Source organism: Triturus cristatus, chromosome 1_2 (genome assembly GCF_964204655.1).
Source record: "Triturus cristatus chromosome 1_2, aTriCri1.1, whole genome shotgun sequence".
In the NCBI taxonomy this organism is placed as follows: Eukaryota; Metazoa; Chordata; class Amphibia; order Caudata; family Salamandridae; genus Triturus; species Triturus cristatus.
Window position 1 is genome coordinate 544,340,014 of NC_140580.1, and position 25,579 is coordinate 544,365,592.

The following is a 25,579-nucleotide window of genomic DNA, read 5'->3' on the forward strand; positions in this document are numbered from 1 at the left end:
TCGTATGTCACTCAATCTTTCACTAATTTGGGTAGTACTATTCCACAAGCAGGACAAACCCTGGGTGAAGAAGACCTTTTTGATATAAGGCATCTTGAAAGGGAAAGTATTGAAATAAGCAAATCTACTCTACGTCGTTATATAAAGCTGCAGATTACTCTATCCTTAGAACCATACTTATTCCACAATACTATCCACAGGGAGAAGGTGGTATTATTCAGGTTCAGGTCCGGTTCATTATGCAATCTGTTATTTATCTCTCTTGGGCAGTTTGGTAGTATTTGCTCAGTTGTGTGCCCGTGTGACCATCTCTCCAAACAATAAAGTATACAAAAAAGTGATGGATGGAATGCTTAAATTAATCTCAGCCACTAGTAATTACTCAGGCCACATCCCAGTCCATCATAATTTTGCACATCATGGCACCTCAGTTTGGGCCCAGCCATATGCAAATCGGCCTTGACTCTGCTCCATGCCCAGAACCATGCTATACCTAGCTGAAGAGCTAACTAGGGCGAAACCGGTCCAAGGTTGCTTGTGTTCCGGTTTAGGGAGGACATAGCCTGGCAGTTAGAGCTAGACTGTTCCCATGAGGAGCAGGGTCAAGACTAATTTGCATATGGCTGGATCTAAACAGAGGTGGTATGGTGGCTAGGGACGAGGGATTGGGATGTGGCCTAGTGCGATTGCCAGTGTCTGAGATTAATAGGAGCATTCCATCCATCGCCTTGTTGTTTTTTCATATGCCGCTCTAAGTGCGCTGTGTATGCCCAGACGTGGGTCCCGAGCTCACTGTGCCACTAGAACCAAGCTATAACTGGCTGAAGTGCCCTAACTAGGGCATAACCGGTTGTTAGAGACGGGGATCTCTGATTGGCGCAAGGATGTCCTTGTGTCAAGCAGTGACCCTCTCCTCCACGTCAGGGCAAAGGATAACCCCTTGGGAATGACCCTTGCTCACCCTCTAGGTGCGTGGCGGGAGCAGCCAAGGCGATTCTCCAGGCGTTGTTGGTTAAGCAATTATAATCACACACACAGTAAATACATTAATCCCCCCCAGAAACGGACACCAGGCTTAGGTATGTGAAAATACGGTTCTTTATATAAAAATAGTTATCTTAATATGCAGATTTATCACAAGACCAGTAATGTTGTTTCTATGCCACCAGATTATCAAGCAGGTAAACGGTTCTTTAAGCGGATGCTTCTTTAGTCTCTTTTCAATGTCACCTGGGAGATTCCAGTCTTTGACTTACGTTCCGGCCTACCGCGGCTCACACATCGGTCGTGGGCGCGCTCGCGCCGTGCACAGCTCCTCCCGGTGGCTCCCGGGCAGCGGCGGTGAGACGGGCGTGCGGTGAGGATTAACGGGGAAGTAAGGCGGTGCGGGCCCCGAGCCCGATACTGGAATTCCTGTAGCACTGTTGCGAGGAGAGAGTTGCCCAGATCGGAGCGACTCTCGGCTTCGGGGTAGTGTCTTTGGATCCTCAATCAGCGGGTGTGTGCAGCAGGCAGGCACGGCCAGCGACCCTTAGCACGGCGGTGCAGGGGGGTCTCCACAGCGGGGGCGGCGTGGCCTGAGATGTCCGGGGATAGCGAAGCGGGGTCACAGGGCACGGTCAGTGCAGCTGGGTGACCCGGCGTAGATCACAGTCGTCGGACGGATTCCGGCGGGAGGGGTGACAGCGTGTTCAGCACACTCCAGTGGCAGGCGATGACAGGGGTGAAGGCAACCTAGCCCGGGGACAGAGAGCGGCTCCGGACGGAGCGGGGCTCTCACGGGGTAGAGGCAGGCAAGCTCCTGAGTGTCACGGCCCTAGGAGGGGGCGATGAGGGGCGCAGTCTCTTTCCAGCGGGATGCACACACGGCTCGAATTGGAGGACGAGCAAAAGCACAGAGAACCCACTAGTCCTGGGGTTCAGTTCAGGGGGCAAGCTCAGATCAAGCCCTTGGAGAATGTTCAAGCACAAAGTAGCAAAGTCTTTTCAGCAAGTCTTTTTCCTCTCCTTTCTCAGCAAGGCAAGCAGCAGGCCAGTCCTTCCAGCGTCTTCTTCTCCTTCTAGTCGGGCAGAGGTCCTTTGTGGTAAACAGGATTCTGATTTCTTAGGAGCCAGGCTCCTACTTTTATACCGTGATTCTTTTGTTCCTTAGCGCCAGGGGGCCTGGGCCTGGCCCAGTCCAGTTCTGGAGCACTTTGTTATGGTGACTCTGCTCTTTCCTTTCAGCAGCAGGGCAGAGACATCAGCCGCTCCACAGGGGGCGGCGCCGGCTTTGTGGTGGCAGAGAATAGGTCTATTCAAGAGTCAGGGTGTACTCCTCCCACCCATCCTGGTGTCATCTCTCTACCCACCACCTGGCAGCCAACCTGTCTCTGGTGATTCCCCAACCCTGCTCCTTACTGTTGCTAGGCAGAACACACACACACAGCAGAGGCGGATTGAAATGGCCAGGTCAGTAAATACTAACTTTCTAAAAGTAGTATTTACAAACCCAGGATATTAAAATAAACTTGACTACAAGGAGTATTTTATTATTCTGAGTTCAGGCATACTAAACGCGATATTCTACCATGCTCTATGAGTCCACTGGGGTCACAGCGTGTAGCGACTCCAGCAGCCCATTCTGGCCTATGGAGAGCAGGTAGCCTTCAATAGTGAAAAACAAAAATGGCTGTAATTCACTACTAAGACATGCCACACACATCAGGGCATGTCCTACCTTATGCCTACAATGCACCCTGCCCTTGGGTCTACCAGAGGGGTGGCTAATATGTAGGTAAGGGAAGGTTTAGGGACTGGCAAGTGGGGGCACTTGCGCAGTCAGCGCGACAGTCCCAGACTGCACGCAGGTTCTGCAGTGGCAGACCCTAGACACATTTTACTAGGCCGCTTCTGCGGGTGGCACAACCAGTGCTGCAGGCCCACCAGCAGCATTCGTAGTTACAAGCCCTGGTACTCCTGGTGCACTTTACTAGGGGCTGATAGTAAACCGAATAAGCCAAACATGGACACCAATCAATGTATACATTTTACCATAGGGAGAGCATATGCACCTTAGCACTGGTCAGCAGTGGTAAGGTGCCCAGAGTCATAAAACAGCCAACAACAGGTCAGAAAAAATACAGGAGGAAGGCAAAAAGTTTAGGGAAGACCCTGCAAAAAGGGCCAAGTCCAACACAACCCCCTTCCAGCCAAAACGCAGGGTAGACCAATCACCACCGTGATGGTCTTCCCTGCTTGGGGCGATAGAACAAGGACCTGGCCCGCAACTGCAGGGGCAGACTCCAATTCTACGCCAATCTGAACCTATCGGACTCCCTCTGTCCATACTCTCAGGGCCCACCAAGCCAATCCATGGGGAACCCTTCTCCTCACCTGTGGACACCACCTGTGCAGCATCTAACCTTAACTGGCCCACAGGTGTGTCCCAACAGACAGACAGCAAAATGCTACAGTGGCCACTGACAGTAGTCAGGGATGAGACCCAGGCCGTATGCCTCTCAGGGCTCTCAATCCTCTGTGGCGCCAGGGAGCGGGGGGCAGTAGCCCCAGGTGCTTGGCACCCTTTGTCCATTCTCCCCCTTGTCAGGTCAGGTATGACATCCTGGCACTGACCCACCAGCCCCAGGACTGTACCCGGCGGCTGGACCCAAGACTGGGGTGGCCTCTCCCACACTCGGTCCTTCTCCTTGGGGCTCTGTACCCTCCCACCTGGAGTGGTACCCCCTTCCAGAATTGCCAGGGCACCTGGGGCAGGTGTCCTGCGCAATTCGCCCACCAGTTCAGGTGTTCTATCCTGCAACTGGGTGTCCAGGTCAGGGGGGACACCCTGAACCTGGCCCTCCAACCTAGGGTCTAAACCCTTCAGTTGAGCCGGGGTCAGAGGCAAGGACTCCCTCCCTCTGCACCCCCTTCCAGAGTACTGCCCACTCCCAACTGGCGTGGTACCCCCAGAAGCAACATGGGTCAGGACACTGATTACAGTAGTCCCACCCTCCAGGTCAGACAACACCTGAACCTGGCTTCCCAACCCTGTGTCAAGAATTCCTGTCATACGAGGGGAGGAAAACGGTAACCAGCGAAAACGGACTACATCTCCCAGGATGCTTAGCGGTTGAGAGGTTATGTAAACAGGAGAGCTGTTACATAACTCAAGGGAAACACGCCCTTATGTAAACAGGAGAGCTGTTATATAACTCAAGGGAAACACGCCCTTATGTAAACAGGAGAGCTGTTACATAACTCAAGGGAAACACGCCCTTATGTAAACAGGAGAGCTGTTACATAACTCAAGGGAAACACGCCCTTATGTAAACAGGAGAGCTGTTACATAACTCAAGGAAAACACGCCCTATAAAGGGAGGAACCGGGAGGTACAAGGCTGTCGGATATTGTGTTTACACCGACGTACCTGCTTCGTGAAGAGCAGTGTTCCGGAGTGGTGCTCCAGTAAGGCAAGAACGGAGGTAGGTCGAGTCGTTACTCCCTGGGCCGTGTCTTGCCCCATCGTCACCTGTGAAGGACCCGGAAGCTCTACCGGTCAACCATTGAGCTCCGCTTTTTGACTCGGCTGAGTCCAAGCACAGTGGCGCTTTTGCTGGTTGGAGTCGTAACTCCCAGCCCGACCAGAGACACAGGGACTGCCAGCTGTAACGCACACCAGGAGGTGTTTGCCGCGTTACAGACTCGGAAGTCCACAGGATCGATCGAGCGGCTGCTCTCGGTTCAGTCGTCTTGCTTGTGATTGGGGTATCGGTGACGCATCACCAGGAGGTGACTCCGCGTCCCGGTGCAGTCTGAGGAAGAGGTTGAGCGGCTGCTCCCTTCAGGTAGAGACCCCGGCTGGGTGTTTCCCTGACTCCTCGATTCTCCCCAACACTCTTCGTGCCCCTCACAGCCTACCGATTGGCATTGTCGGCCATTTCATTTCTGCCCTCTGTTGGCATACGCCGGGATCGGCGTATATGCAGAGGACGGTTAGGACCATCCGTGCTGTGGGCTGGTAACGTACTTAGCCTGGAGGATTCCAGTGACTATAACTTTTGTTTGTTCTTTGTATGTTATTTGCCTTCATTAAAAGAACTAACCCTTCACAAGTGGTTGCGTCCTCATTGTCGTGTCTGTTAAACGATCCTGAGACGTTCAGGGCGTTACAAAATATCCGACCTTAATAACACTAACTGTCTCCCGGTCGATAACAGACATGGCAACACTTGATGATGTGCTGGCTGCTTTAGCGGCCATGCAAGTTGAAGTGGCTGCCTCTAGGCAAGAAACAGCCGATGTAAAAGCCAGACTGGATGCTATCCAATTGGACCCGCTCACGCCCAGCACCTCCCTCACGAACCAGACCCCTGCGGTAGTAGTGGAAATGCCGGTAGCCATCCCCTTGGCAACACCAGAGAGGTACAGTGGGGATCCTAACACAGTGCAGGTATTCCTCACACAAGTGGCGCTACATTTATCGTGCAAACCAAAGGCGTTCCCCACGAGTCAGGCTCGTGTGGCTTTCCTTATATCCTATTTGGCTGGAAACGCGGCACAATGGGCCGTACCTCTGGTGAGCAGGGACGACCCCCTCTTATGTGATTGGGGTGCTTTTCGCGAGGAATTCCTGAAGGTATTCGACAGAAGGGCTGACTCGTACACGGCGGACCGTGAAATGCTTGAGTTGAGACAGGGATCCAACGACCTGGTGCAGTATCTCAACGCGTTCCGAAGGCTGGTTGCGGAAACCAAGTGGCCTGTTGCTAAACAGACGGCGCTCTTCCATCAAGGGCTGTGCGATGAGCTCAAGGACGCCGTGGCTCATATTGACCCTCAACCCAAGACATGTGAGGGCCTTATCAACCTGGTATTACGGCTGGAACATAGGCTAAGTGAAAGAAAGGGGGATCATGGGAGAAAAGGAAAATCCCTTCCATCCTATGTGACGGTGGGAAGTCCTGAAACTTCCACCGCATCCAAGGGAGAACCCATGGACATCGGCGCAATACGAGCGAGCCTCACAGCCACGGAGAAAGAGTCACGCCGTAAACAAGGATTGTGCCTATATTGTGGCAAAAAAGGCCACTACGTACGTGAATGCCCTGCCAAACCGAAGACGTCACGTTATCGGGCCAACCGGTCGGTAACAGCCGTGGTGGACATACCGGCGGAAAACTAGAGGACTCCAAGACCAGAGAAGGGGCATCTCGGAGTCACTCATCCATCCCTTCACTTTCCAACTCGGTCACTAAGGGACAACGACACCTGTTTATCACGGTGCACGTGGGAGTGCATGACCAGTGGATACCCGTTGTGGCCATGGTGGATTCAGGGGCCACTGGCATGTTTATGGACCACAACGAGGCATGCAGGCTAGGGCTAGTGCTTCTTCCCAAAGCAGTACCCGAAGACGTCTATGCGGTAGACGGAAGGCAATTGGTGACGGGGCCCATCGGACAGCACACGGGGGTCCTTCCGATGAGATATGGGAGGAACCATTTGGAACAAATCGATTTTAACATCATCCGAGCGCCCCAATATGGCGTCATATTGGGATTGCCGTGGCTACAGAAACACAACCCCTTTGTGGATTGGCCAACACATCGCATCGAAATGACATCACCGTATTGCATCCTGCATTGTGGAATAAGAACGGAATCCCTTGACGCAGATGAGAGCGGGAGTCAGACGGTGGCTACAGCGGCAGAAAAAGATGTGGCTCTCCCCCAGGCTTATCACAGTTTTGAGGATGTATTTGATGAGGTGAAGGCGGAAGTGCTACCACCACATAGACAGTTTGACTGCCAGATCGACCTGGTGCCAGGGGCCAGCGTTCCCAGCGGCAGGCTGTATGCCCTGACGGAGCCTGAAAACGTGCATCTCCGGGGGTACCTGGATAAACTCCTCAAGCTAGGATTCATCCGCCCGTCCAAGTCTCCGGCCGCCTCGCCACTCTTCTTCATCCCGAAGGCTAATGGGGAGCTGAGAGCCTGTGTGGACTTTAGGGCATTGAATGCGATAACCATAAAAAATCGGTACCCCTTGCCTCTCATCAGTGTACTTCTGGAACAGGTCAAGAAAGCTCGTATCTACACCAAGTTGGATTTGAAAGGGGCATACCATCTGGTGCGCATGAGGGACGGAGACGAGTGGAAGACCGCCTTTAAGACCAGGTTCGGCCTTTTTGAGTACCTCGTCATGCCGTTCGGTCTGTGCAACGCCCCGGCAGCCTTTCAGTACTTTTTGAATGAGGTATTCAGAGAGGAGTTGGATATCTACGTGGTCGTATATATCGACGACATCCTCATCTATTCGTCCAGTGTGGAGGAGCACGTACACCACGTCAAAGCCGTGCTCCAAAAGCTGAGAGAAAACATGCTGTTTTGTAAACTCAGCAAGTGTGACTTCCACGTCACATCCGTGGAATTCCTCGGAGTGATGCTGAGTCCAGAGGGACAGGAGATGGCAGAACGAAAGATCAAGGCGGTGAAAGAATGGCCGGTGCCCCAAAGCGTGAAGGACGTCCAAAGTTTCATTGGCTTCGCCAACTTTTACAGGCGGTTTATAGATGGATTTTCAGGAGTGGTGGCCCCAATCACACAGCTACTGAGGAAGTCCAAGGAGTTTGTCTGGTCCCCTGAAGCGAACAAAGCCTTTGAGGCCCTGAAAAGCGCCTTTGGTAAGGCGCCGGTGTTGGCTCACCCCGATCCGGATCTCCCCTACGTGGTGGAAGCGGACGCGTCGGATGTGGCGCTGGGGGCTATCTTGTCCCAACGCAACCACGACACAGGGGTGCTTCATCCCGTTGCGTACATGTCCCGCAAACTCAACGACGCCGAACGCAACTACCATATTGCGGAGAAGGAGCTTCTCGCAATCAAGGACGCCTTCACCGAATGGAGGCATTGGTTGATGGGGGCAAGACATGTGGTATCGGTGTACACGGACCATCGGAACCTACAGTTCATGACGGCCACTAGACACCTTTCTCCCAGGCAGCTGCGGTGGATGATCTTCTTTGCGGGGTTCAACTTCCGCATCACATATCGGCCGGGGACGGAAAACCGGAAGGCGGACGCCCTGTCCCGTCAATCTGCAGTTAAGGAACCATTGCCTGCGACCGAGCGTTCCATCATTTCCCCGAGGATGGTATTGGGGGTTATCCAACCGGATACTTTCCTGAGGGGAATAAAGAGAGGGATCAGGTCATTCGCATGGCGGAGGTGGCTCCTCAGTCACAGAGAATGGCAGCTGAAGGACGGGATACCCCTGAAGGGCAGGTGCCTATTGATACCCACGCCTAGGCTAAGGAAACAAGCATTCATCTGGTGCCATGACTCTCCATGCGCAGGTCATTTGGGCTTTGAAAAAACGGTGGCTAGCATGGGACGGCATTTCTGGTGGCCAACCATGAGAGTGGATGTCAGGAGGTGGGGACAGGAGTGTCCTACGTGTGCTACCATGAAGGCCGACCATGGCCGAACCCAAGGGCTCTTACATCCACTTCCGACCCCGGATAGACCATGGGATAGCATATCACTGGACTTCGTGGTGGGCCTACCGGTAGACCAGGGGATGAAGGCAATACTGGTGGTGGTGGATTACTTGACGAAAATGGGGCACTTCATCCCCTGCAAGAGAGTCCCTACGGCCGGGGAATTGGCGTCACTACTCCTAAAGAATGTGGTACGACTGCATGGATTACCTGGGGTGATCGTGTCGGACCGGGGGTCGCAGTTTACTGCGCAATTCTGGAAGACTTGGTGCACTGCGCTGCATGTTAAGACCGCCCTGTCCACCAGCTACCACCCTCAAACGGACGGCCAAACCGAGCGCCTGAACCAAACGCTCAAACAGTATCTGCGATGTTTTGTGGACCAGGGCAGGGAAGAATGGGTCGACTTGCTATGGGTTGCAGAGATAGCCTATAACAACGCCACTCACAGCTCCACACAGTCATCTCCGTTCTATAGCAACTATGGCCAACATCCCAGGTTCTTGCCATTTCTACATCCGTTCAGAGAGGACAGGATTCCCGCCACAGCGGACAGGGTGGCACACATAAAAGACACGTTGATGCGCTCAAGGGCTGTCCTAATAGAGGCCAAGAGAAGATACAAGGCTGCGGCAGATAGGAAGAGAAGGCCCGGGCCACTGTACCGCACTGGAGACTACGTCTGGATATCCACAAGAAACATGAGGTTTCGAAAGAACAGTGTGTTCCATCCCAAGTACATGGGCCCCTATCGAATTACCAAGTGTATGGGTCCCGTGAACGTGAAGGTGTGCTTGCCCCAGTCATTGCGGATACACCCTGTCTTTCATGTATCATTGCTCAAACCAGCACCCTCCAAGCCGTCTGGGACACCTAGGCCGGTATGCGTGGAGTCGGAGGTGGAGTATGAAGTGTCGGGCATACGGGCGTCCAAATGGCGCAGGGGGAAGCTGTGGTACCTGGTTGCGTGGAAAGGCTATGGCCCGGAGGAGCATTCATGGGAACCGGCTGAAGGGGTTCATGCTCCGCGCTTGGTCTCCTTGTTCCATCGGCGTTTTCCTGCCAGCGCTGGACCCGTGGGGAGCCGCTGAGAGGGAGGATGTACTGTCAAGAATTCCTGTCATACGAGGGGAGGAAAACGGTAACCAGCGAAAACGGACTACATCTCCCAGGATGCTTAGCGGTTGAGAGGTTATGTAAACAGGAGAGCTGTTACATAACTCAAGGGAAACACGCCCTTATGTAAACAGGAGAGCTGTTATATAACTCAAGGGAAACACGCCCTTATGTAAACAGGAGAGCTGTTACATAACTCAAGGGAAACACGCCCTTATGTAAACAGGAGAGCTGTTACATAACTCAAGGGAAACACGCCCTTATGTAAACAGGAGAGCTGTTACATAACTCAAGGAAAACACGCCCTATAAAGGGAGGAACCGGGAGGTACAAGGCTGTCGGATATTGTGTTTACACCGACGTACCTGCTTCGTGAAGAGCAGTGTTCCGGAGTGGTGCTCCAGTAAGGCAAGAACGGAGGTAGGTCGAGTCGTTACTCCCTGGGCCGTGTCTTGCCCCATCGTCACCTGTGAAGGATCCGGAAGCTCTACCGGTCAACCATTGAGCTTCGCTTTTTGACTCGGCTGAGTCCAAGCACAGTGGCGCTTTTGCTGGTTGGAGTCGTAACTCCCAGCCCGACCAGAGACACAGGGACTGCCAGCTGTAACGCACACCAGGAGGTGTTTGCCGCGTTACAGACTCGGAAGTCCACAGGATCGATCGAGCGGCTGCTCTCGGTTCAGTCGTCTTGCTTGTGATTGGGGTATCGGTGACGCATCACCAGGAGGTGACTCCGCGTCCCGGTGCAGTCTGAGGAAGAGGTTGAGCGGCTGCTCCCTTCAGGTAGAGACCCCGGCTGGGTGTTTCCCTGACTCCTCGATTCTCCCCAACACTCTTCGTGCCCCTCACAGCCTACCGATTGGCATTGTCGGCCATTTCATTTCTGCCCTCTGTTGGCATACGCCGGGATCGGCGTATATGCAGAGGACGGTTAGGACCATCCGTGCTGTGGGCTGGTAACGTACTTAGCCTGGAGGATTCCAGTGACTATAACTTTTGTTTGTTCTTTGTATGTTATTTGCCTTCATTAAAAGAACTAACCCTTCACAAGTGGTTGCGTCCTCATTGTCGTGTCTGTTAAACGATCCTGAGACGTTCAGGGCGTTACACCCTGGGACCAACCCATGCGGCTGAACGCTCGCCTGGCGCACCAGGACTTCCCGGGGAGCACGCATGCCCCCCCTGAGGGTGACACAGAACTCCTGTGTCGCATGACAGTCTGCCTGGCGCTGATCTCCCGACCCCTGTCCATCCGACAGGGCCTGAAAATCCCCCAGGGCAGAAGTGGTGTCACCATGGTCATTCACCGGTGACGCAGCCCTTCTGGCTGGCCCCTGACCCACTGGTTCTTCCACTGGGGACTCTTTCCCCCTCTCACCCCTCAATCTGGACCTCTGCACCCTCCCAAATGGAGCGGTACTGCCAGACACCAGAACTGATGGAGGTCTGATTACAGACACTCCTAGCTCACCAGACACTAGGGGATCCCGCACGACGGGCAGCCCCTCAGGACAGACTAGGCTCCCCACCTGGGGTTCCCTCAAAGAACCATCCAAGCTCTGGGACTGAGGTTGGGCACTACCGGGACATAACCCATTCTCACTCCTTCCCCTTACAGACAGGACGTGAGGCCCTACACCCCTCTCACTATTACAGGGCCTAGCTGGGCTACTCTGCACCACTTCCACCACTCTGGGTTGGAAGATACCTGAGCAACTCCCCACAGGGTCACTCCCCAATGCCTCTCCAGACCCTCTGGAATCCACCAAAAGGTCTGCCTCCAATGTGGGCTCTCTGCGGTCAGAGAACTCACCCTCACACAGGTGTTGGCATAGCTCTGGAAAACAGGGACTTACAATATGCTCTCCCACAATTGGATCACACAGCCCCCTAGCGGGGTTAACCAAACTATCCTTCACCTTACCATCCAGTGCCTCACACACGTACTCCACACCACTCTCCTGAGACTGGCAAGACAGTATCTGACTGTCTCTGTCCCACAACCCACACTCTTCTGGGCGGTCTTCACACTCACCCACCAGGACTTCAATGTTGGGGGAACCCCTCTCCCTGTACCTCTCAGCTAGAGTCAGTAGAGTGTCCCGCCCTCCACTAGGACTATGAACCCCTGCGCCAGTTACCCTATTCCCTTCAGGGATACTGCGCATTACTGGAGCTACCTCATGCCCTTGAACCTCCTGGTGTATGTTAACCCCCTCCTTCAAGTCAGGCGCCACATCTCTGGGTGTGCGTACTACTCTCTCAGCACTGTAAAACTCAATATTGCTGCCACCAGAGGGAGAGCGGTCTAAACTCTTGATCTTGAGATTCAACTCCCTCATTTTTAGATCATGATCCATTTGGCGTTGTTGTGCCTCCAAGGCCAACTTCTGCTTTTCCATTTCCATTTGTCCTGCCAACTTTGCCATCTCCATTGCATGCGCCCTGTCTGCTGCCCTGTCTGCCAGCTCCTCTGGCGACAGGACTCTGCTGGGCTCCCCAAGGTTGTCGGGTGGAACGATGTCCCCCGCATTCTGTGGGTCTCTTGACTCTTTCCAGGCTCTCAACGCCTTGAGGTACTGGTTCTTCTTCCTGAATCCAGTATGGGGAACTCTGAATTTCACACTGTAGCCTTTCAATTGCTCCACGGTGCAGTCCTCCAGTTTCTCCCAATCCACCTCATCCATTCCAGAAATCACAGAGAGTGCTCTTCCAGCAGGAAGTGAGCCAGGCATGGCTGCAGTAATGGCAGATGTCTCAACGGTTCACAAATGAAAAAAAACCTGTGGCTGCGTTACTTGGTCTGCTCTCACTATCTGGTGATTAATAATTCACTGTATGCAAATTACAAATGCAAATCCGAAATCCCAGCCGCTGCCAACAATGTTAGAGACGGGGATCTCTGATTGGCGCAAGGATGTCCTTGTGTCAAGCAGTGACCCTCTCCTCCACGTCAGGGCAAAGGATAACCCCTTGGGAATGACCCTTGCTCACCCTCTAGGTGCGTGGCGGGAGCAGCCAAGGCGATTCTCCAGGCGTTGTTGGTTAAGCAATTATAATCACACACACAGTAAATACATTAATCCCCCCCAGAAACGGACACCAGGCTTAGGTATGTGAAAATACGGTTCTTTATATAAAAATAGTTATCTTAATATGCAGATTTATCACAAGACCAGTAATGTTGTTTCTATGCCACCAGATTATCAAGCAGGTAAACGGTTCTTTAAGCGGATGCTTCTTTAGTCTCTTTTCAATGTCACTTGGGAGATTCCAGTCTTTGACTTACGTTCCGGCCTACCGCGGCTCACACATCGGTCGTGGGCGCGCTCGCGCCGTGCACAGCTCCTCCCGGTGGCTCCCGGGCAGCGGCGGTGAGACGGGCGTGCGGTGAGGATTAACGGGGAAGTAAGGCGGTGCGGGCCCCGAGCCCGATACTGGAATTCCTGTAGCACTGTTGCGAGGAGAGAATTGCCCAGATCGGAGCGACTCTCGGCTTCGGGGTAGTGTCTTTGGATCCTCAATCAGCGGGTGTGTGCAGCAGGCAGGCGCGGCCAGCGACCCTTAGCATGGCGGTGCAGGGGGGTCTCCACAGCGGGGGCGGCGCGGCCTGAGATGTCCGGGGATAGCGAAGCGGGGTCACAGGGCACGGTCAGTGCAGCTGGGTGACCCGGCGTAGATCACAGTCGTCGGACGGATTCCGACGGGAGGGGTGACAGCGCGTTCAGCGCACTCCAGTGGCAGGCGATGACAGGGGTGCAGGCAACCTAGCCCGGGGACAGAGAGCGGCTCCGGACGGAGCGGGGCTCTAACGGGGTAGAGGCAGGCAAGCTCCTGAGTGTCACGGCCCTAGGAGGGGGCGATGAGGGGCGCAGTCTCTTTCCAGCGGGATGCACACACGGCTCGAATTGGAGGACGAGCAAAAGCACAGAGAACCCACTAGTCCTGGGGTTCAGTTCAGGGGGCAAGCTCAGATCAAGCCCTTGGAGAATGTTCAAGCACAAAGTAGCAAAGTCTTTTCAGCAAGTCTTTTCCTCTCCTTTCTCAGCAAGGCAAGCAGCAGGCCAGTCCTTCCAGCGTCTTCTTCTCCTTCTAGTCGGGCAGAGGTCCTTTGTGGTAAACAGGATTCTGATTTCTTAGGAGCCAGGCTCCTACTTTTATACCGTGATTCTTTTGTTCCTTAGCGCCAGGGGGCCTGGGCCTGGCCCAGTCCAGTTCTGGAGCACTTTGTTATGGTGACTCTGCTCTTTCCTTTCAGCAGCAGGGCAGAGACATCAGCCGCTCCACAGGGGGCGGCGCCGGCTTTGTGGTGGCAGAGCATAGGTCTATTCAAGAGTCAGGGTGTACTCCTCCCACCCATCCTGGTGTCATCTCTCTACCCACCACCTGGCAGCCAACCTGTCTCTGGGGATTCCCCAACCCTGCTCCTTACTGTTGCTAGGCAGAACACACACACACAGCAGAGGCGGACTGAAATGGCCAGGTCAGTAAATACTAACTTTCTAAAAGTAGTATTTACAAACCCAGGATATTAAAATAAACTTGACTACAAGGAGTATTTTATTATTCTGAGTTCAGGCATACTAAACGTGATATTCTACCATGCTCTATGAGTCCACTGGGGTCACAGCGTGTAGCGACTCCAGCAGCCCATTCTGGCCTATGGATAGCAGGTAGCCTTCAATAGTGAAAAACGAAAATGGCTGTAATTCACTATTAAGACATGCCACACACATCAGAGCATGTCCTACCTTATGCCAACAATGCACACTGCCCTTGGGCCTACCAGAGGGGTGGCTAATATGTAGGTAAGGGAAGGTTTAGGGACTGGCAAGTGGGGGCACTTGCGCAGTCAGCGCGACAGTCCCAGACTGCACGCAGGTTCTGCAGTGGCAGACCCCAGACACATTTTACTAGGCCGCTTCTGCGGGTGGCACAACCAGTGCTGCAAGCCCACCAGCAGCATTCGCATTTACAAGCCCTGGCACTCCTGGTGCACTTTACTAGGGGCTGATAGTAAACCGAATAAGCCAAACATGGACACCAATCAATGTATACATTTTACCATAGGGAGAGCATATGCACCTTAGCACTGGTCAGCAGTGGTAAGGTGCCCAGAGTCATAAAACAGCCAACAACAGGTCAGAAAAAATACAGGAGGAAGGCAAAAAGTTTAGGGATGACCCTGCAAAAAGGGCCAAGTCCAACACCGGTCCTAGGTTCCGTGTGTTCTGGTTCAGGGAGGACCTGGCCTGGCAGTTCGGGCTGGACTGTTCCCATGAGGAGCAGGGTCTAGACTGATTTGCATATGGCTGAGTCTAAACTGAGGTGGCACAGTGGGAAAGGTAGTATGGATTGGGCTGAGGCCTAGATAGATTGCCAGTGACCGAGATTAATTTGATCATTCCATCCATCAACTTGTTGTTTAATTCATCACTCCAAACAGACACTTGCCATCGATCATAGTAAGCCTGTGGGAATAAGTAGCTGTTACTCATTTTATAGACCTCGGAAGGCTGAGAGGCTAAGCAGGCGATCCAAAATATTAATCTATGACCTCCAGGTTCTGCACCTGTGCACTTGATGGTATTCCTAGGTTTTTGCTCTGAGCAACTGGATTCCATATTTCAGTGAACCATTTCACATTGTTATGTGGTCAATATTTTTGTAACAGCTGAACAACAGTATTCGCAGAGGATGACTTGTTGATTCGTTAGACTTCAAACTAATAGTGATTGCACTTTATCTGTGATAAGGCACCACACAATCTATTGGGTTTTTTTAAATTTCATGTATTTATTTTTTGGCGGTTTTATATAGCACGAACTTGACCCAAATGTATTGGAGCGCTTCAGATGAGCACCAATTTACATTACACAATCCGTTTTGTTTGTTTTTTAGGCTGGTAGAGATTAAGTGATTTACCCAGAATCACAGGATGTTAAACCGAAGCCGAGACTCAAACTTGGCTCCTCAGTTCCACAGTCGGTGGGCAGATCTAGCCGTTATTTTAGATGGTTATCCACGCACCGATCCCCTCTGCCTTATCGTACCAAAACAGGAAAACTTAAATGCATTGCCTACTTGGCAGCCAGGAATGCCCTCACAGCGTCAGATTGTCTCTATATAGTTAGCTGACGCCACGCGGCGGCCCACGCGCCCTGTGGCTTAGAGACAGACGAGCATGTCCTGACCTGTCAGAGATGGCGTCTCCGCGGCAGCAGGCTTCCAGGTCGAGTCGCTGGGGCTTGGAGTCAAGGAGTCGGGCGACATCTTCAGGCGCCTCCTTGGAGTCACTCTGAAAGAAGAGGCATTTACTTGCTAAGAATGATACCATTAAACAGACAAGCATGTCCGTAGCCAACCTGCGACCTCTGCACTGAAGGCGCTGCTCTCTCTGAACTTATGTCAGCTCCTTAAAACAGTTCCCACCCTTCAAACTGAAGATATCCCTGCTGAACAGCACGCAATACCACGGTGACAGCGCCAACAGCGTGTCATGGCACCACCTCCAGAAATAAACGCGTAACAAACAAAATAACGACCAGTTTGCCAAGAGAGGTTTTCGACTTAAGTAGGATTTCTTCACCTGTAATCTTTATCTAAATCCCATCCCTAATAAATTCCTGCCTCTTGTTTTATTAGACTCTGCAGCATTTGACTACTTTTTAATACAATCTCTTAAGAAGATGCCTCCTTCTCTCTCTTCGTTGAACTTTACACCTTATCAGAAAAGCAGTCTGCTAAATTATGTAGCAAGAAGTGGCAAATTATGCAGCAAGGAAATATTAATTAATCAGCAAATTATTCGAATACAAGCAATATTATGAACACGTTCGATGACATAACTGCCTAACTGGGGGGCATATGTACAAGGAAATGGTGTAGCGTGGCTGCAAATTTTGCAGCGCCACGCTGCGCCATTTCCAAAACGAAGGGATACAATGTATTTACAAGTATACAGCGCACCCTTGTGTTTTCCATCTCGTGGCACTAAAAATAGCTGCCTAGCACCAACACAGACACCCCTGCGCCATAGTGCAAAGGTGCCTGCTTTGCAGGGATAATTGTTTATGTGCAGGAAGGTGCACCTTCCTGCACATAAACAATTGATAATGGCGATTTGCTACTTCTATGTGTGCTGCAGATTGCAGCACACATAGAAATAGCAAATCGCTATTATTGAATGATTGTTTTTGTGCCTGAAGGGACACCTTCCTGCGCAAAAACAATCATTAATGTGTTCTGCTCTTTCTATGTGTGCTGCAGACTGCAGCACACATAGAAAAAGCAAAAACGAGAAAAAATAAAAGTATTTCTCCTTGTTGCGCCAATCTAACGCCTGCTTTTGCATGGTGTTAGTTTTTGGCGCTGCCTCAGATTTACACATCCTGCATTTATATGTTTTATGTATATGTCTCAGTAGGCAGCAGTTTATAGATCAGGATAGTGGAGAGATGGAGTGTCCTGTCCGGTCTTTGGCATAACTGGTTAACAGGGTGCACTGCAGAAACATTATAGATCAGTGGCCTCTAAACTATGGGGCATATGTACAAAGGGATTGTACCTCCGAAAAGTCACTTTTTTTACTTGCACCATATTTACATAGAGACGTTAAGCCACTTTGCATGGCTTAACGTCGCTTTGTAAATATGGTATCCTTTCACGCAGGTATCTGTGTGAAAGTGACATGCAATGAGTGTTGCGATGGGCTTTCCACTACAACACCCATTGCTTTTTGAGGCTGCCCCAGATTTACAAGGATGTGTAAATCTGAGGCAGCACCGAAAACTAAAGCCATTCAAAAGCGGGCGTTAGATTAGCGCAATGACGTGAAATACATTTATTTCTACTAGTTTTTGCTTTTTCTAGGTGTGCTGCATTCTGCTGCACACATAGAAAGGGCAAAACACTATTAATTATTGTTTTTGTGCAGGAAGGTGTCCCTTGATGAACAAATACAATCATTGAATAATGCCTATTTACTACTTCTATATGTGCTGCAATCTGCAGCACAGATAGAAATAGCAATTTGCCATTATTGATTGTTTATGTGCAGGAAGGGACACCTTCATAAACAATCATCCCTGCAACGCAGGCACCCTTGCACTATGGCGCAAGGGTGTCTGTGTTGGTGCTGGGCAGCTATTTTTAGTGCCAGCGCTAGTGAAAACACAGGGGTGCGCCGTATTCTTGTAAATATGGCGCATCCCATCATTTTGTAAAGGACGCAGTGCAGCGCTGCAAATTTTACTGCATATCTGGCTTGCGCCATTTCCTTGTACATATGCCCCCTTGGGGGAAGCCCCCTTGAGACTGTGAATAAATGCCAAAGAAAGGGGAGGGGGTCTAGGCTGTGACTAAGAGGAGCTTTGACTACATTCCTGGCAAAATAAGACACACATCGTGCTGAAAATGGTAGAGTTTTCGTTTTGTTTGGGAAGCTATCTGGGCTCGGTGTGAACTAGAGCAAGTCTGTCCTTTTCCCTCCCTCCCCTTTAGAACTAACTAGGCTCGACCACAATCTCGATTTTACTGGTCCCTGACTGGAGTTAAGTAGCGACGCATCCTAGTCCACTGTGATTGTAAATTCGTAAGGTACAAAGATAACAATATTCGTTCTCTGACTGATAATGAACGGAGGGGGTCAGATGGTCTATAGACCCACTATCACTCCTGGGGAAAGTGGCCATTGTTAAAATGCTAGTTGAGACCAACCTGCTCTACTGATCCATGGCACTGCCGCCAAAGACTATTCTCCGTACATTTTACTGCAGGCTGCGATCTTGCCTGATCCACCTGCTTTTGGAGGGGCGGGAAGAGGCTAAAGATGCCAGTTTGGATTTGATGCCCTGCCAATATGCGTGAGCAGTCTCTGTCTCGGATATGTGGTTGTATTACCAGGCCTCCCTTGCCTGTTTTGTACTGGTTCACAAGGATGAGTCCAGTAGCGGCCGCTATTAAGTGTGGGTGGTAGGGCGGGAAGAGCGGAGCCGAGGTAATGCAAAAAATAAACCAGGGTGCCGCTGCCTCTGCTCTGCCTCGTGCGTGCTGCAACAGGAAGCTACCAGCCTCCCAAAATCCCCTGTCCAATCACAACGCTGCCTTAAGCCGTGGATCGGCTCTCAGACAGGGGCTTGGAGGCTTTGCATGTTCCTCACCAGGCTGTGTAATGCAGCCTGGTGGGTAAGATGCAAAGTGCGCTTGAAGGTTTGACCGGCTCCCTTGGGCCGGTCAAACCGCCACGTGCACTTTAGAGTGTGCTTTACACTCCTCCCCCTGCCCTCTGCCCCCTGCACTGGCCAGCCCAGCCCATCCGCCTGCACCGGAGCAGGAAGGAAAACTAAAACGATAATAATGTCAGTTATTATCGTTTTAGTTTTCCTTTTTACACTGCTCACAGAGCAGTGGGGAGATGCGGAGGACCCACCACTGGCTGAACCCCTACCACATATTAAGCCTGACAGGATGGTGAACTCTGCAGTTCCCCTCACATCATTGACTGGCCAAACTAGGCTCCCCTAAAATTACGGATCCAGAGATGGCATAATAATGACATAGATCAGACTGCTTCGAAACTGATCTCTCTAGTTCTCTTTGCACCTGCTCTGAGTATTTGTTGATTAGCCGGCACTGGTTTTACTTTTGTCAAGCATACAAAGTGCTGCTAGAAGGGCTTAGAGGTGTACTGATGGCAGGGAATATACTGGTAGATTGGCAGTTTCCCACCAATACTAGACCAGATTAATGTTCTGCCTCTTCCTTGCATGCTTTTCCCCTCTATTACAGATCCTGGGCTGTGTTTAAAAAACAGTTGTGGCATAACTAGCCCCATCCCATGGCCACTTCAGTGGTTCCTCGGACTATCCACCAGGCAACTGACAGCCTTGGAGTTGTGTTCAAAGTCTACAATTTAGGCAGTAGATGTGGAACAATTTTCAAAGTGTGGGTGCTGGCCTCTGCCGTCAGCTCACTGAACATTCACGGGGGCTTTGAAAACTCCTGTGTTGACCAAATAATCTAATGGACCATACAGGCAAAGCCCCTCTATGCGGACAGTGCACGTGTCACCCAAATTCTTTTTTCTAATAATGTTTTTCCAGTAGTGCAGTTTGACAAGGATCGGTGGTGCTGGTATGATTGTGTCTGGTCATTTGTAGTGAGCACATACTTCAGCGGGGGGCTCTCAATTAGGACGGAGGAGTGCCACCTCCCTCAAATAAAACAATATTAAAATGGGTTTTAAACCCTTTTTATTATCGTTTTATTTTAATCCCCCTGGACCCGGCACCAGGACTCTGATGAGCCTTGGGGGGTGGGTCCAGGGGATGGCACTGCTGGTGGGGGAGTGGTAAGCATATAAATTATAGTGCGCATGGCGGTTTGGCCGGCCGTCTGAGGCCGGCCAATCCGCCATGTGCACTGAAGCTCTCTCCAACCCCAGCTGCCTTGCTGGGGCTGGAGAGAGCAGGCACAGGCTCCCAGTCTGCCAGGGAGCGCTAGTTGACAGCGCTCAGGCCATTCCTGATGCTCCTTTCATGCAGAGTCAGGATTGACTGCAGTGCAGTCTGGGAGTCTGTGCCCAGAAGAAGACTGGACCCATCTCCGCCCATCATCGACCGGATGAGGCTCGGCGGAGCCACGCCTCTGACATCGCATCCCATGTGGTAGGTCTCTGAGGCTTCATTTATAATTTTTGCTGCTCAGAACACTGCTTTGACTTTGGAGGCCACCCTGCTTGTTTTGTATCTTTGTAGTTGCTGCTTCTTCTTATCTTTCTACACGAAATGGGTAAAAGAAAAGCACATGAGTCTGCTGTGGGCTCTCCTCTCCAAAGAAGCCGTTTGTTGGTACTAACAATGACCTGAAAGAAATTGACAACCTAATAGAGAAAGTAGAGTCCGTTTTAAAACTGTCCCCCGCCTCTTCCCCCCTCCACGAGCTACATTAAGCACTAAATGTAAACCTTTAGCTGGAATTTTTTTGAAAAGTGGGGTGAAATTGGGAAATCGGCTGGCCTGCAGCTGCAAAAGTAGATGTCTACCATAAATGGTTGTGCAGTCATCGATGAACCTCAAATCGAAATTGGACCAGCCTGTGAACCCACAGCAGAGCCCTTCCTTTATGATCCAGCAATTTTCTGCACGAACCACTTGGCTATTCTGACAGTGCAGGTCCACGAAGCTCTTTGCCAGGCCAACTTTCCCAAGGTCCCTTTGTCTCCCTCCATCAATATCGGCTATACCCCTTCTGAGGGAGCGGACATCCTTAATCTCATCAATAATCTAAAGGCTGACCCGGAGGACCTAAGGACTCCGATCAAATGTTTACTCTGTTACTCCAGCAGCTGGCTGAAGGCCATTTTCAATAGGAGCCTGCTCTAAAACCGCAAATGATGACTGGTGTATGTGCCCAGAACCCCCTGCTGACCCACAGTGGCAATGGAGAGGGGCAGCAGAACTTATCTGCACCAACACTCCGGTATGAAAAGCGAGGATGTGTACCAAGGATGGTACGCCAGTAAACGCCCATCTTACCTGTTCTATCTGCAAAACTGTCTCCAGAGTGGGGCCAAAATTCTTGGTCCTAGACTAATTCAACTCCCTGTTTTGACCTGCAACTACTGAGGAGCAGTATTTACGGATCAATACTCCCTGGGGAGTGCAATCCAACGGGGCTCCCCTGCTCAGTCCAGGGATTCGCAGCTTAGTCCAGGGGGACTCATTTTCATGCAGAATGTTCCTAGATTGCAGCGAGGCACCACCCAGGATAGAATCTCTAGTAAATAAAGTGACTCACTGGCTCCACCATGTCCGCAGATGTCCATCAATAATCCGACTAGATATTGTGCGGGCCACCCTTTGCACAATGACTGGGATAAATTGTGATTATATTGAAATCTAACTTGTATCTTGCTTGATGATTTAGTTGCAATGGAGAGCAGCTTTCCATGGCCAGTTCCAATGGGAATTAGCCTTAAGTATAATATTCCTTCAGCGAGCAGTAGAGCTCAGCTGACCCTTCAAGACTCTTCTCCAGCGCCTAAGGAAGGATTGCAGCATGCCAAGATATCCAGGGACTAACTTTCTTCTCCTGTCCCTTTTCATTCAAGCCTTCCGCCCCTTAGTGATTTCCCCTGGAATGTTCTATCATGGAACATTGCTGGATTAAGATCCAAACTCTTGCATCCATTATGGGGAACCTTCATAGAATCCTTTGACATTTGTTTGTTGCAGGAAACCTAGTGCAGTGAGTCACTTTATAGGACAGGATTTACAAACTTTTGCTGCCCAGCTGTGAAGAAAGAAAGAGGCCGCCCTGCTGGTGGCATAACTGGTTGGGTGAAGAACGCGATAAACTGCAGAGTCAGGAATTTGAGCATGAACTCTTTGGATCTGTTAGGCCTTTCATTTGTTAAGGATAAACAGCAAGCATATACTTTTAATATGTATAACAGATCTTCTGGCCCGAATAAGTAATCTCATATCTTAACTACACTTAAGAACTTTTAGATAACTTATCTTCTGATCTGTCGTTAATTGTTGCTGGTGATTTTAACATAACATTTTAACCCCTAGACAACTCAGAAGCAGAACTGACTCTGGGTAGGACTCTGTATGGAGTATCCAACAGCTTGACCTGCTTCCTATAAATAGATGCTCTGTTTTATCCAATCAGTTATTGGGCTTGACTTGAGTCTGGGCATTAGCGCCTGTAATGGCAGATCTATCTCAGACCAAGGTGGTGAACACACGTTCAAGAGATTAAACCAGTCTAGTAGAATTGACTACAAATTGTTATCTCTTCAAATGTGGAAATTTATGGGAGACAAGGTAGCAATTGAGTGGGAGGACAGCGATCACAATGCTCTTAAACTCGCACTAAAAGGGTCCTTGACATCCCACTCTAAGGTCAATAAGTCAAGCCTCCCAGGTGATGTGTCTCTCACTAATAATAAGAGGGCACTAAAATGGGAGTATGTCTCTGGGAACCCTGATATACTGAAACAGGTGTACACTAAGGTAAGATGATGCATTTGAGATCATGAGCAACCAACTTCTCCTAAAGTAGATCCAAATCTAATACTCATACGCCAAGGAGAATTGTTTGCTGCATTGCATAACATAGAGAGCCTAAAAGCTAAAGAAACAAGCATTGGCATAGCCAATAGGTCTCGCCTTTGGGACCTTATAAGTGTTTAGTTATCCAACACAATATCCTTGTTGCAACAACATCAAGTGTTGCATGGCTAAACACTTAAAAGGTCCCAAAGGCGAGACCTATTGGCTATGCCAATGCTTGCTTTGAGTGAGTGGCTCGTGCAGGTCTGCCACTGTGAGGTAGAGATGCTGTGAGTGCTTTTACAGGAGCCCCTGTGACATTGCGCCTCTTCAAAATGTATCTTGGGTATGGTATAATACTTCTAGCCCCTAGTCCCATCTTCTCGCACCCAATGCATCCTTAAATGTCCTATGTACAGCTGGGGCTGACACTCCTATTACCCCTGCCCTCCAGTGACTCTTTACCTGTCATGGGTGGTGGTGGACGTGGTGGTGGACGTGGTGGTGGTGGGGGACGTGGTGGTGGTAGACGTGGTGGTGGTGGAAATGGTGGTGGTGGACATGGTGGTGGTGGAGGTGGCAGTGGACGTGGTGGTGGTGGTGGTGGATGTGGTGGTGGTGGACGTGGTGATGGTGGATGTGGTGGTGGACGTGGTGGTGGACATGGTGGTGGATGTGGTGGTGGTGGTGGACATGGTGGTGGTGGATGTGGTGGTGGTGGACGTGGTGGACATGGACGTGGTGGACATGGACGTGGTGGTGGTGGACATGGTGGTGGTGGGTGTGGTGGTAGGTGTGATGGTGGTGGACTTGGTGGTGGTGGACATGGTGGTGGTGGACATGGTGGTGGTGGACATGGTGGTGGTGGATGTGGTGGTGGTGGTGGACATGTTGGTGGTGGATGTGGTGGTGGACGTGGTGGTGGTGGACATGGTGGTGATGGATGAGGTGGTGGTGGACATGGTGGTGGTGGACATGGTGGTGGTGGACGTGGTGGTGGTGGGCGTGATGGTGGTGAATGTGGTGGTGGACATGGTAGTGGACGTGATGGTGGTGGATGTGGATGTGGTGGTGGATGTGGTGGTGGACGTGGAGGTGTTGGTGGTGGTGGACGCGGTGGTGGATGTGGTGGTGGAGGACATGGTGGTGGTGGACGTGGTGGTGGTGGATGTGGTGGTGGTGGACATGGTGGTGGTGGTGGATGTGGTGGTGGTGGACATGGTGGTGGTGTACATGGTGGTGGTGGTTGTGGATGTGGTGGTGGATGTGGTGGTGGTGGTGGACATGGTGGTGGTGGACGTGGTGGTGGTGGTGATGGTGGAGGTGGTGGATGTGGTGGTGGTGGACGTGGTGGTGGTGGACGTGGTGGTGGTGGACATGGTGGTGGTGGTTGTGGACGTGGTGGTGGATGTGGTGGTGGTGGACATGGTGGTGGTGTACGTGGAGGTGGTGGTGGTTGTGGTGGTTGTGGACGTGGTGGTGGACGTGGAGGTGTTGGTGGTGGTGGATATTGTGGTGGTGGTGGATGTGGTGGTGATGGATGTGGTGGTGGTGGATGTGGTGGTGGTGGTGGACGTGGTGGTGGTGGACATGGTGGTGGTGGATGTGGTGGTGGATGTGTTGGTGGTGGACATGGTGGTGGTGGACGTGATGGTGGTGTTGGCGGTGAACGTGGTGGTGGTGGACGTGGTGGTGGATGTGGTAGGGTAGTGGATGTGGTGGATGTGGTGGTGGTGGATATGGTGGTGGTGGTGGTGGACATGGTGGTGGTGGTAGACGTGGTGGTGGTGGTGGTGGACGTGGTGGTGGTGGACATGGATGTGGTGGTGGTGGATGTGGTGGTGGATGTGGTTGTGGTGGATGTGGTGGTGGACGTGGTGGTGGTGGACATGGTGGTGGTGAATGTGGTGGTGGACGTGGTGGTGGAAGTGGTGGTGGTGGTGGATGTGGTGGTGGATGTGGTGGTGGTGGTGGATGTGGTGGTGTATGTGGATGTGGTGGTGGTGGTGGATGTGGTGGTTTTGGTGGTGGTGGAAGTGGTGGTGGATGTGCTGGTGGTGGACGTGGTGGTGGAGGATGTGGTGGTGTTGGATATGGTGGTGGTGGACATGGTGGTGGTGGTGGATGTGGAGGTGGTGGATGTGGTGGTGGACATGGTGTTGGTGTACGTGGTGGTGGTGGTTGTGGACGTGGTGGTGGTGGATATGGTGGTGGTGTACATGGTGGTGGTGGTTGTGGACGTGGTGGTGGATGTGGTGGTGGTGGTGGATGTAGTGGTGGTGGACGTGGTGGTGGTGGATATGGTGGTGGTGGTGGATGTGGTGGTGGTGGATGTGGTGGTGGTGGATGTGGTGCTGGTGGTGGACGTGGTGGACATGGTGGTGGTGGATGGGGTGGTGGACATGTTGGTGGTGGACATGGTGGTGGTGGTGGATGTGGTGGTGGTGGATGTGGTTGCAGATGTGGTGGTGGTGGACGTGGTGGTGGTGGACATGGTGGTGGTGGATGTGGTGGTGGTGGTGGACATGGTGGTGGTGGACGTGACGGTGGTGTTGGCGGTGGACGTGGTGGTGGTGGATGTGGTGGTGGTGGTGGATGTGGTGGGGTGGTGGACGTGGTGGATGTGGTGGTGGTGGTGGACGTGGTGGTGGTGGACGTGGTGGATGTGGTGTAGACGTGTTGGTGGTGGACGTGGTGGTGGTAGACGTGGTGGTGGTGGTGGACGTGGTGGTGGTGAACGTGGTGGTGGACGTGGTGGTGGTGGACATGGTGGTGGTGTACGTGGTGGTGGTGGTTGTGGACGTGGTGGTGGATGTGCTGGTGGTGGACATGGTGGTGGTGTACGTGGAGGTGGTGGTTGTGGACATGGTGGTGGTTGTGGTGGTGGTGGACGTGGTGGTGGACGTGGAGGTGTTGGTGG

General features: G+C 51.8%; 1 protein-coding gene across 3 annotated transcripts in view; it reads right to left on the reverse strand.

Annotated features, from left to right (window-relative positions):
- Positions 1-25,579, reverse strand: part of LOC146867599 (M-phase inducer phosphatase 1-B-like) — a 198,081-nt gene that overhangs the window by 146,414 nt on the left and 26,088 nt on the right. For all 3 annotated transcript variants that reach the window (XM_085606393.1, XM_085606391.1, XM_085606390.1), the window contains exon 3: positions 15,793-15,896. In XM_085606393.1, the coding sequence (XP_085462519.1) occupies positions 15,793-15,896 (104 nt within the window). The remainder of the gene's footprint in view (positions 1-15,792; positions 15,897-25,579) is intronic.